Source organism: Cebus imitator, unplaced genomic scaffold, assembly GCF_001604975.1.
Source record: "Cebus imitator isolate Cc_AM_T3 unplaced genomic scaffold, Cebus_imitator-1.0 Scaffold48, whole genome shotgun sequence".
NCBI lineage: Eukaryota > Metazoa > Chordata > Mammalia > Primates > Cebidae > Cebus > Cebus imitator.
Window position 1 is genome coordinate 7,601,961 of NW_016107363.1, and position 13,223 is coordinate 7,615,183.

A 13,223-nucleotide genomic window follows, 5' to 3' on the forward strand; every position below is an offset into this window, starting at 1 on the left:
TTAATGATTTTTAAAAAAATATTTTATGTTTATTAACACAGTTACCATTTCTGTTCTTTATTCTTTTGTGTAGATCCAGAGTTCCAGCTATCTGAAACTTCCCCTAAAATATCTTATAGTATAGGTCTACTTCTAATAAATGTTTTCAATATCTATACATCTGGAAAAGAAAGAAGTAAATATTTTAATTTTTATATTTTTATCTTTAGGTTTTTTTCTATTCCTGTAACAGATTATGTATTTTTATTTTTAGGAGTTGTGTTTAGTCTATTTAATATTGCCCATTTATTCTATTATGTTCATGCTTTGGTTTAAGTCCTTCAGTATGTTTATAATAACTATTTTAACATTCTTATTGGCTAGTTGTCTCCTTCACTTCTACATCTGCATCTATGACCAATATTTTTCTTGGTTATGAATGTTGTGAATTTTATATTGGTAAGTGCTGGAAATTTTGTATTTCTTTAAGGAGCTTTAGACTTCACTTTTTCAGGTAGTTAAATTACTACTGGATTAGTTTGATCTTTTCAATACTTGTGTTAGGTGCGGTGGCCCACACCTCTAATCTCAGCTACTCAGAAGGCTAAGCCAGGAGGATTGCCTAAGCTCAGAAGTTTGAGGCTGCAGTGAGTGTGATCTCTGGGAACTATTCAGTTTATAGCCCCTTAGATGTTTTTTTGCTGGCCTCCTGGAATTTTACCTTACTGATGCATGCCTTAGTACAGTCATGTGCCACATAACAACGTTTCAGTCAGCAGCAAACCGCATATGCAATGGTGGTTCCGTAAGATTAGAACACCATATTTTTACTGTTCTGTTCTATGTTTAGATATACAAATACATGCCATTATGTTACAGTTGCTTACTGTATTCAGTACAGTATCATGCTGTACAGATTTATAGCCTAGGACCAACAGACTATACCATATACACCATGTATATTTGTGTAAGTACACGTTGCGACGTTCACACAATGATGAAATCACCTAATAACACACTCCTTAGAATGCCTGACTAAGAATTCAATGAGCAATGCCTGCTGTATTTATCAGTAGAACCAAGAGAGCACCTCTGTGTATTTTTAAGACAGTCATTCACCTTTTCCATTCATCTTCCTCCTCTGCTCACGAACTCCAGTCACTTAAGTCTTCCCTAATGCTGATGTCCTCAACTCAGGAATACTGTTGAGGAGATCTTAATGTTGGTTTCCTCAACTCGGCAATACTGCAAAGCTCTGAGTTTGATCACACCTCCCTGCTCTGTAGTCTAGAAAGTGCCTCCAGGCAGACTGCTGAGGAAAAGGAGTCACCTTATTTATCTCTCTTCTCTCAGAGGCCACAGTCCTGCACAGTCCTAGCTATTGTACAATTTCCAAAAAATGGTTGTTTCATTAATTTTGTCCAGTTTTCTAGTTGTTTACAGCAGGTGGGTAAGTACAGTCTAAGTTATTCTATCCAGGTTATAAAAGTAGCCATTGACATCATTCAATTTGAAAATCAACGATTTTATAACGGTCCTTATTTTGGGAATACAGGGCGAGGAAAGAGATCGAATACCAGGAACTGATATTTCTTTTAACTGGAGGAGTAAGTCTTAAAAGTGCTGAGAAAAATCCTGATCCAACTTGGCTACAGGAAAAAAGCTGGGAGGAAATTTGTCGTGCAAGTGAATTTCCTGCCTTCAGGGGACTCAGGTAATTGTTTAAATTGATTATTTATCATTGAATGGCAATAGATAAACTTGTTCTTTAGTGATTTTTAAATGGTCCTATAGCTGTCTGGTGTCTACTCCTTGTTCAACAATCTTTTAAGTTTTTCCCAATAACAAGAATAATTCTTAAGCTTTTTTCTATTAGGCAACATTTTTGTGAACATATATGTGAATGGCGGGAAATCTATGACAGTAAAGAGCCATATAATGTCAAATTTCCAGCACCAATGGATAAGAACCTAAATGAACTACAGAAAATAATAATTCTTCGGTGCTTAAGACCTGATAAGGTAAAAGACCAATCTGTTCTATTTGGAGCTTAGATAATTTTCCATTTACTAAGTATTAGGCTTAAAGTTATTGTTATTTGATTCTTTAACTCTCATTTCAGATTGATTATCCAGCTTACAGTTCATTGAGCTCCTTGGATTTGGATCTGTGGGTTTATTGTTTTCCTCAGTTTGGGAATGTTTTTGGTTATTATTTCTTAAAGTATTGTTTCACCCCACCCAGGATTTATTTATTTATTTATTTATTTTTATTAGTACTTTCTTTTTTTTTTTTAATTGTACTTTAGGCTCTGGGGTACATGTGCAGATCATGCAGGGTTGTTGCATAGGTACTTACATGGCAAGGTGGTTTGTTACCTTCCTCCCCATCACCTATAGCTGGCATTTCTCCCCATGTTATCCCTCCCCAACCTCCCCATCCCCTGCTGTCCCTCCTCTAGCCCCCCACCAACAGACCCCAGTGTGTGATGCTCCCCTCCCTGTGTCCATGTGTTCTCATTGTTCAACACATGCCTATGAGTGAGAACATGTGGTGTTTGATTTTCTGTTGTGTCAGTTTGCTGAGAAGGATGGTTTCCAGATTCATCCATGTGATTGCTTAATATAATGCCATATAATATAATATAATGTAACTAATACTCTGTTAATTATTTTTTTAAGCTTTGGTATCTCCTTGCATCCGTTTGGGTAGTTTCCATTGCTGTCTTAACATTTGCTGATTTCTTCTTTTGTATTGTCTAGTTTCCTACAAATCCTATTTAATTTTTTAATTTTAGTAATTGTATATTTCATCTCTAAAAAATTGTTTGGTTCTTTTTGTATATGTTATTTCTCTTTTTACTCTGCTAATTTCTTTTAAATAGTTGAACATAGTTATAATAACTGTTTTAAAATTACTGACTGATTCCATAATTTCTGGATCTGTTTCTATTGACTGATTTTGCTCTTAGTTACACATGATATTTTCCTGCTTCTTGGCATGTCTAATAATGTTTGATTGGATATTAGACATTGTGACTATCACATTGTTGTCGAGTTAGATTTCATTTTCCTATAAAGATTGTTGAGTTCTGTCCTGCTAGTTCAGGGGTCAACAAATAACTGTGGGTCAAATTTAGCCCATGACCTTTTTGGTCCAGCCCATGAACTAAGAATGTTTTTTTGTGTGTGTGATTTTTTTTTTTTCTTGAGACAGAGTCTTGCTCTTGTTTCCTAAGCTGGAGTGCAGTGACGAGATCTTGGCTCACTGCAGCCTCTGCCTCCCAGGTTCAAGCGATTCTCCTGCTTCAGCCTCCTGAGTAGCTGGGACTACAGGAGCCTGCCAACATTCCCAGCTAATTATTGTATTTTTAGTAGAGACAGGGTTTCACCATATTGACCAGGCTGGTCTGGAACTCCTGACCTTGTGATCCACCTGCTTCGGCCTCCCAAAGTGCTGGGATTATAGGTATGAGCCACCATGCCTGGCCATATTTTTTATATTTTTAAAGAGTTGTGTTGGCTGGGCATAGTGGCTCATGCCTGTAATCCCAGCACTTTGGGAGGCCGAGGAGGACACATCACTTGAGGTCAGGAATTCAAGACCAGCCTGGCCAAGATGGTGAAAACCTGTCACTACTAAAAATACAAAACTTAGCCAGGCCTGATGGTACATGCCTGTAATCCCAGCTACTCAGGAGGCTGAGGAAGGAAAATCGCTTGAACCGGGGAGGTGGAGGTTGCAGTGAGCAGAGATCGCACCACTGCACTACAGCCTGGGTGACAGAGCGAGACTCCATCTCAAAAAAAAAAAAGTTGCTTCAAAAAGAACCTGCAGCCTGGCACAGTGGCTCACACCTGTAATCCCAGCACTTTGGGAAGTTTAGGCAGGTAGATCATGAGATCAGAGTTTGAGACCAGCATGGTCAACATGGTGAAACCCCATCTCTACCAAAAATATAAAAAATCAACTGGGTGTGGTGGCAGGCGCCTGTAATCCCAGAATTTTGGTAGGCTGAGGCAGGCGTATCATGAGGTCAGGATTTCAAGACCAGCCTGGCCAAAATGGTGAAACCCCATCTCTACTAAAAATACAAAAAATTAGCCAGCATGATTGTGGGCGCCCATAATCCCAGCTACTTGGGAGGCTGAGGCAGAGAATTGCTTGAACTGGGGAGGCAGATGCTGCAGTGAGCCGAGATTGTACCACTGCACTCCAGCCTGGGTGACGGAGCAAGACTCTGTCTCAAAAAAACAAAAAACATGCAACAGAAACTGTGTATGTCCCACAAAGCCTAAAATATTTCCTATCTGGCCATCTGTAGAAAGTTTGTCAACCTCTGTGGCTATGTAGTTAAATTACTGAAGTTTGAATTGTTCCTTTCAAATACTGTTTTTAAGATTTGGTAGGGCTGGTCTAGAATAGCCTTTATTCAATGCATAGTTTAGCTCTACCAAAGTGCCGCCCATCTGGGGCCTTTACTGAATGCTCCAAGTGATCACTAAGGACTCTCTTTGGCTGTTGGGAACCTGAATGAGTCCCAGCCTTCGTGAAACAGTGGTAGCTCCCCAGATCTCCTGCTTATAGCTCCTCAGACCTTCTTTGCTTGGCCTCATGCACACACACCATAGTGTTCAGCAAAGATTCAGAGGTATTGTGATGCAGATTTCCGAACTCTTCCTGGATAGTTCTGTGCTAATTAGAATTCTGCAACTTCCAGCAGCCTTGGCCTCTTTGTCATCTTTTTCTTGTTTTCCCACCTCAGCATCACTGCATTGCCCTGCCTTAATTACGCTCCCTGTTCCACAGTCTAGTATATCTCCAAGAAGAAAGCTGAGAGAATAGCATTCACTTTTTCTTTTTCTCGGTGATCACAGTCCTACACCACCTATTGCCTCGGTGCAAAAATGGTTGTTTCATTAATTTTGAATGTTTTTAAGATGTTTGTGGCAGTAGGATAAATCCAATCCCTATAACCACATCATAGCTAAAAGCAGAAGATAGCAGAACATTTTGTACCTGTCACAATTTTATTAGTTCAAACATGCACAGAAATCTTTCTAAAGACAAATAGGCTGATATCAATTTTCACAAACTTAAGAAAGGTGATTATAGTATTACAAAAGGATAATTTTATAATAGAAAACAAAAAACTATGTTCATACATCTAAACTTTGAGTAATGTTAAAAAGTTATTCATGACAATTGTTAAAGGAGGAAGGAAGACTTTGTTCAAGACTATCACAATAGGAAAGAGAGGTCGGGCTTAATTCCAGATACAGCAGAGACAGTTGGGGATTCATAGTCAAGGAGAAGGGTGTGGGGGAATTACTAAGAAGAGACATCAAGGGTAGGAGGAATTCTTTCTACCCTGACCTAACAGAATTCTTGCTGAAACAGGCCAGGGTGATGAGATATCACCTGGGTGAAGGCAGGGTATGAGGAATTTGATCAGTTATGGAGGGTGGTCACATGCAGAGGGTGGGGGACTCTCACTAAACTGACTAGTGGGATTCTTGCTACAACTGGGCCCATGGAAGACAAGGCCTCATAGAAGAAAGGGCTCAGAGGAGCCTGTCTAACTAAGATTTGTTTGAGGAAAGAATATTAGTAAGTCACTTCACCTACACCCTGAAAAATATGAAGGTGTTAAAAGTGATTGCAATAGTCCCTTCCTTTCTTTCTTCATTAAAAAAAAAATTAGTTTTAGTAAAGTCTCACAAGAAATATTATCTAATGCTCTGAGTAGATTTAAAGAGAGACCTACATAAATGTTTTACTCCATACCCTGCCTCCCAAAGACTTTTGCACATTGTTAAAAGTCACCTCATTCTTCCTGATAGTTGTGTGTGTATATGTGTCTGTGTATGTTTATTCTCCTCTCACTAGAGAGTCCCTTTAAGTCTCTGGAAGCCCCAAACAATGCTCTATTCATGATTTTGTCACCAGTAGCCTCCCTTGTTCATGGTAAACTGAGGACTTAATAGCTTTGCATCTGGGAACACTTGCCTATTTGCACTTTACAGAATGGCTCCCTGATGGGCAATAGAGATATTGTTTCAATACCATGTGTAGGGTTTTTGCTTTGTCTGCCATGCTTGAAAGCCTGTGCTTGTATAGCATAGCATGTACCCCATTAGAATGCGCAATATTTGTTGCTTATTGTTTAGGGTCTCCTAGGCTGTAAGCTTCTTGAGGTCAGGACTCATGTCTTATTTTGCTCTATATTGTCAGGATTGAGAGCAACGTCTGCCACATAGTAGAAGCTCAACAAGTGTCTATGAATTAAGCTGAATTCAATTCAACTAAATGGAATTCAAGCATATGTTATTCAGGCCTTCTAGTTGTTTCTCTCTGTTCTCCAGAGAAATAAAACAATAAGGGTGGGGAACTGATTGATTTTTCTGAAAGCAATTGGCTGGTGTGATTGTGGAGGCTGGTGAATCTGCTGGCAGGCTGGAAACTCAAGGAGGAGTTGATGGTGCAGCTCAAGTCCAAAGGCAATTTGGTGGCAAAATGTCCTCTTTTACAGGGAAAACAGGCTTTTTTCTTTCTGAAGGCTTCCAACTGATTGTATGAGGCTGACCTCATTATGGAGGACAATCTGCTTTATTCTAAGTCTACTGATTTAAATATTAGTCTCATCCAAAAATATCTTCACAGCAACATGTAGACTGCTATTTGACCAAATATCAGGATATCATGGCTTCACAGGCCATCTTTGGCTCATTTATATAACAATTCAATAGGTTAAAAATGGTATCTAAGTATAGTTATAATTTGTACTTTTCTTGTTATGAGTATTAGAGTGTAAATGAAGCTGCTGTAACAAAGGAACGCAAAGTATAGTGGTTTAAATCAAATAGAATTTCATTTCTCTCTCTCCTAACAGCTCAGAGGCAAATGATTAAGGGATGACAGGAAGGCTCAGCTCCTAAGATCACCCAGAAACTCAGGTTCTTTCATGCTTACAGTGTGGTCCCCATCAGCAAAATGGAAGCTGGCTTGTGAACGCTGTGTCTGTTGAAAAAAGAAAGAAAGTGTTGAAGGCAAATAGCTTCCTTAAAATGTAATCTGGAAGTTCCATACATAATTTCTACTTGAATCTCTCTGGCCAAAACTTAGTCACATGGCCACATTACCTGCAAGAAATGCCAGGAAAACTTGAGGTTCTGATACCAAACACAGGCAAAGAAGTGGGACAGATTGCAATCTCTGCTATAATGAGTGACACTGAGCATCCCTCATATGTTTAGGATCAATTTGTACTTCATTTTCTCTAAGCAGTTCATCTCCTTTGCCCATTTTTCTTTTGGATAATTGGTTTTGTCCTATAAATGTGTCTACTTTTTGTTTATTAGAGAAATTAGTGCTTTGTCTATAACGCTACATGCTTTTCTTAACCGTTAGACTCAAATTGTATTCTTTGTTGTTTTTCAATAACAAAGCTGTTAAGTGAAATAAAAGACTCTCTAAAGATCATATCTTTTCAACAGATAACCCCAGCTATAACAAACTATGTAACTGACAAACTTGGGAAAAAGTTTGTAGAGCCTCCACCATTTGATTTGACAAAGAGTTACTTGGATTCAAGTTGCACCATTCCCTTAATTTTTGTTCTATCTCCAGGAGCAGATCCTATGGCCAGTAAGTGCATATACTGTAAACTTTTAAGAAATTACAAATAAAACATCTTACTCAATACTCATTTCTTATATAAGTCAGGTAGTAAATCTGATATTTACAGAGAAATGTTACTAGAATTTTTCATGATAAAACATTTATGCATGAGACACATTTTAATAATTCTAGAGTAAGCAGTGTAACAATTTTTTGTGCCTCTCACAGGCCTGCTGAAATTTGCAAATGATAAATCTATGTCGGGAAATAAGTTTCAAGCTATTTCACTGGGACAGGGACAAGGACCAATTGCGACAAAAATGATTAAAGCAGCAATAGAAGAAGGAACTTGGGTGTGCCTACAGAATTGTCACCTTGCAGTCTCCTGGATGCCCATGTTGGAAAAAATATGTGAAGATTTTACCTCTGAAACCTGTAACTCATCCTTTAGACTTTGGCTGACGAGCTATCCATCTCCGAAAGTATGTTTATTTCCTATAGAATTCCATACATTTACTTAACTATCTGTATATCTTATTTGTTTTGTTTGTTTGTTTTGAGATGGAGTCTCTGTCTCCCAGGCTGGAGTGCAGTGGCACAATCTCAGCTCACTGCAACCTTCGCCTCCTGGGTTCAAGGGATTCTTCTGCCTCAGCCTCCCTAGTAGCTGGAGTTACAGGTGTATGCCACTATGCTCGGCTGATTTTTGTATTTTTAGTAGAGATGGGGTTTCACCATGTCGGCCAGGCTGGTCTCGAACATCTGACCTCAGGTGATCCACCCGCCTCAGCCTCCCAAAGGGCTGGGATTTCAGGCATGAGCCACCACACCCAGCCAGCAATCTGTATATCTTAATCAAGCTTTAGATGTGTAACCTTAAGAGGTTTTTAAAATATTTCTGGAGTCCTCCATTATGCCTATTTTTTAATCCACTGGCATATGCACTTTTAGAGCCTCCACTTGCTATCGTGTGTAATACTCTCCATTTATTTTGTCTTAGTTTCCAGTAACAATTCTACAGAATGGAGTAAAAATGACTAATGAACCTCCCACGGGTCTTCGGCTGAATCTTCTTCAATCATATCTCAGTGATCCAGTTTCTGATCCTGACTTTTTCAAGGGATGCCGTGGAAAGGAATTGGTAATATTCATCTTTCAGAACTTTATTTTTTGGTAGCATTTTAAAAAATTTATTTATTGTGCTTTAGATTCTGGGGTACATGTGCAGATCATGCAAAATTGTTGCATAGGTACATTCATGGCAAGGTGGTTTGTTGCCATCATCCCCCCCATCACCTATACCTGACATTTCTTCCCACGTTATCCTTCCCGCACCCTCCCTCCCACTAATCCTCCCATAGCCCCCACCAACGGACCCCAATGTGTAGTGCCCCCCTCCCTGTGTCCATGTGTTCTTATTGTTCAACACCCGCCTATGAGTGAGAACATGCTGTGTTTGATTTTCTGTTCTTGTGTCAGTTTGCTGAGAATGATGGTTTCCAGGTTCATCCATGTCCCTATAAAGGACACAAACCCATTTTTTATGGCTGCATGGTATTCCATGGTGTATATGTGCCACATTTTCTTTGCCCAGTCTATAATTGATGGGCATGTGGGTTGGTTCCAGGTCTTTGCTATTGTAAACAGTGTCACGTGAACATGTGTGTGCATGTGTCTTTATAATAGAACTATTTATAATCCTTTGGGTATATATCCAGTAATGGGATTGCTGGGTCAAGTGGAATTTCTATTTCTAGATCCTTGAGGAATCGCCACACTGTCTTCCACAATGGTTGAACTAATTTACATTTCCACCAACAGTGTAAAAGTGATGCCACTTCTCCATATCCTCTCCAACATCTGTTGTCTCCAGATTTTTTAATGATCGCCATTCTAACTGCTGTGAGATGGTATCTCAATGTAGTTTTGATTTGCATTTCTCTAATGGCCAGCGATGATGAGCATTTTTTCATATGTTTGTTGGCTTCATATATGTCTTCTTTTGAAAAGTGTCTGTTCATATCCTTCGCCCACTTTTGGATGGGTTTGTTTGTTTCTTGTAAATCTGTTTTAGTTCTTTGTAGATTCTGGATATTAGCCCTTTGTCAGATGGATAGATTGCAAAAATGCTTTCCCATTCTATTGGTTGCCAGTTTGCTCTAATGATAGTTTGTTTTGCTGTACAGAAGCTCTGAAGTTTAATTAGATCCCATTTGTCTATTTTAGCTTTTGTTGCCATTGCTTTTGGTGTTTTAGTCATGAAGTCCTTGCTTATGCCTATGTCCTGAATGGTTTTGCCTAGGTTTTCTTCTAGAGTTTTTATGGTGTTAGGTTTTATGTTTAAGTCCATCTGGAGTTAATTTTAATGTAAGATGTCAGGAAGGTGTCTAGTTTCTGCTTTTTGCACACTGCTAGCCAATTTTCCCAAGATCATTTATTAAACAGGGGATCCTTTCTCCATTGCTTGTTTTTGTCAGGTTTGTCAAAGATCAGATGGTTGTAGATGTGTGGTGTTGCTCCAGAGGCCTCTGTTCTGTTCCATCGGTTTATGTCTCTGTTTTGATACCAGTACCATGCTGTTTTGATTACTGTTGCCTTGTAGTATAGCTTGAAGTCTGACACCATGATTCTACCAGCTTTGTTCATTTTGCTTAGGATTGTTTTGGCTATGTGGGCCCCTTTTTGGCTCCACATGAAGTTTAAAGTGGTTTTTTCAAGTTCTGTGAAGAGGGTCATTGGTAGTTTCATGGGGATAGCATTAAATCTATAAATTACTTTGGATAGTATGGCCATTTTCACAATATTGATTCTTCCTAACTATGAGCTTGGAATGTTTTTCCATCTGTTTGTGTCTTCTCTTATTCCCTTAAGCAGTGGTTTGTAGTTCTCCTTAAAGAGGTCCTTTACCTCTTTTGTTAGTTGTATTCCTAGGTATTTTATTCTTCTTGTAGCAATTGTGAATGAGAGTTTGCTCTTGATTTGCCCCTGTTATTGGTGTATAGGAATACTTGTGATTTCTGCACGTTGATTTTGTATGCTGAGACTTCGCTGAAGTTGCTTATCAGCTTAAGGAGAGCTTGGGCTGAAATGATGGGGTCTTCTAAATGTATAATCATGTTGTCTGCAAATAGAGACAATTTGACTTCCTCCCTTCCTAACTGAATACCCTTTATTTTTCTTGCCTGATTGCTCTGGCTAAAACTTCCAATACTATATTGAATAAGAGTGGAGAGAGAGGGCATCCTTGTCTAGTGCCAGATTTCAAAGGGAATGCTTCCAGTTTTTGCCCATTCAGTATGATATTGGCAGTGGGTTTGTCGTAAATAGCTTTTATTTTGTGATAGGTTCCATGGATACCTAATTTATTGAGAGGTTTTAGCATAAAGCACTGTTGAATTTTGTCGAAGGCCTTCTCTGCATCTATTGAGATAATCATGTGGTTTTTGTCTTTGGTTCGATTTATATGGTGGATTATGTTTATAGACTTGCATATGTTGAACCAGCCTGGCATCCCTGGGATGAAGCCTACTTGATTGTGATGAATAAGCTTTTGATGTGCTGTTGCAATCGGTTTGCCAGTATTTTATTGAAGATTTTTGCATCGATGTTCATCATGGAGACTAGCCTGAAGTTTTCTTTTTTTTGTTGATCTCTGCCAGGTTTTTATATCAGGATAATGTTGGTCTCATAAAATGATTTGGGGAGGATTCCCTCTTTTTGTATAGTTTGGAATAATTTCAGATTGATTGGTACCAGCTCCTCTTTGTACATCTGGTAGAATTTGGCTGTGAACCCTTCTGGACCTGGAATTTTTGGTTGGTAGGCTGTTAATTGCTGCCTCAACTTCAGCCCTTGTTGTTGGTCTCTTCAGGGTTTCAGCCTCTTCCTGGTTTAGTTTTGGTAGGGTGCAAGTGTCCATGAATTTATCTATTTCTTCCAGGTTTACTGGTTTATGTGCATAGAGTAGTCTGTAGTAATCTCTGGTGGTGGCTTGTATTTCTGTGGGATTGGTAGTGATATCCCCTTTATCATTTTTTTATTACATCTATTTGATTCTTCTCTCTTTTCTTTTTTATTAATCTGGCCAGTGGTCTGTCTATTTTGTTGATCTTTTCAAAAAACCAGCTCCTGGATTTATTAATTTTTGAAGGATTTATTGTGTCTCTATCTCCTTCAGTTCTGCTCTGATCTTAGTTATTTCTTGTCTTCTGCTAACTTTTGAGTTTTTTTGATCTTGCTCCCCTAGCTCTTTCCATTTTGATGATAGAGTGTTGATTTTAGATCCTTCCTCATTTCTCATGTGGGCATTTTTTGCTATAAATTTCCCTCTAGACAGTGCTTTAAATGTGTCCCAGAGATTCTGCTCCATTGTGTCCTTGTTCTTGTTGGTTTCAAAGAACATCGCTATTTCTGCCTTCATTTCACTGTTTATCCAGTCAACATCCAGGAGCCAGTTGTTCAGTTTCCACGAAGTTGTGCAGTTTTGAGTTAGTTTCTTAATCCTAAGATCTAATTTGATTGCAGTGTAGTCTGAGAGACTGTTTGTTGTGATTTCCATTTTTTTGCATTTGCTGAGAAGTGATTTACTTCCAATTATGTGATCAATTTTAGAGTAAATGTGATGTAGTGGTGAGAAGAATGTATATTCTATGGCTGTGGGTGAAGAGTTCTGTAGATGTCTTTAGGTCCACTTGTTCCAGTTCTGCATTCAAGTCCTGTATATCCTTGTTGATTTTCTGTCTTGTTGATCTGTCTAATGTTGAGAGTAGAGTGTTAGTCTCCCATTATTATTGTGTGGGAGCCTAAGTCTCTTTGTAGGTCATCTAGAACTTGCTTTATGTATCTAGGCACTCCTGTATTGGGTGCATGCATATTTAGGATAGTTAGCTCTTCTTGTTGTTTTGATTCTGTCACCGTTATGTAGTGTCCTTCTTTGTCTCTTCTGATCTTTGTTGGTTTAAGGTCGATTTTATCCGAGACTAAAATTGCAACCCCTGCTTTTTTTTGCTCTCCATTTGCTTGGTAGATCTTCTTCCATCCCTTTATTTTGAGTCTATGTGTGTCTTTGTATATGAATGGGTCTCCTGAATACAGCACACCAATGGGTTTTGACTTTTTTTTTAATTGCATTTTAGGTTTTTGGGTACATGTGAAGAACATGCAAGATTGTTGCATAGGTACACACATGGCAGTGTGATTTCTGCCTTCCTCCCCTTCACCTATATCTGGCATTTCTCCCCATGCTATCTCTCCCCACCTCCCCACCCCCCCGTCCCTCCTCCATTTCCCCCCAACAGACCCCAGTGTATAGTGCTCCCCTCCCTGTGTCCATGTGTTCTCATTATTCAACACCTGCCTATGAGTGAGAACATGCGGTGTTTGATTTTCTGCTCTTGTGTCAGTTTGCTGAGAATGATGGTTTTCAAGTTCATCCATGTCCCTACAAAGGACACGAACTCATCATTTTTGATGGCTGCATAATATTCCATAGTGTATATGTGCCACATTTTCCCTCCAGTCTATCATCGATGGGCATTTGGGTTGGTTCCAGGTCTTTGCTATTGTAAACAGTGCTGCAATGAACATTCTTGTGCATGTGTCCTTATAGTAGAACGATTTATAAT

General features: G+C 39.0%; 1 protein-coding gene across 1 annotated transcript in view; it reads left to right on the forward strand.

Annotated features, from left to right (window-relative positions):
* The window catches only part of DNAH12 (dynein axonemal heavy chain 12), a 247,904-nt gene that overhangs the window by 201,546 nt on the left and 33,135 nt on the right, over nucleotides 1-13,223 (forward strand). Inside the window, exons 59-63 of the mRNA XM_037738118.1 lie at nucleotides 1,535-1,693; nucleotides 1,856-2,000; nucleotides 7,476-7,626; nucleotides 7,828-8,081; nucleotides 8,600-8,740. Coding sequence (XP_037594046.1) covers nucleotides 1,535-1,693; nucleotides 1,856-2,000; nucleotides 7,476-7,626; nucleotides 7,828-8,081; nucleotides 8,600-8,740 — 850 coding nt within the window. The remainder of the gene's footprint in view (nucleotides 1-1,534; nucleotides 1,694-1,855; nucleotides 2,001-7,475; nucleotides 7,627-7,827; nucleotides 8,082-8,599; nucleotides 8,741-13,223) is intronic.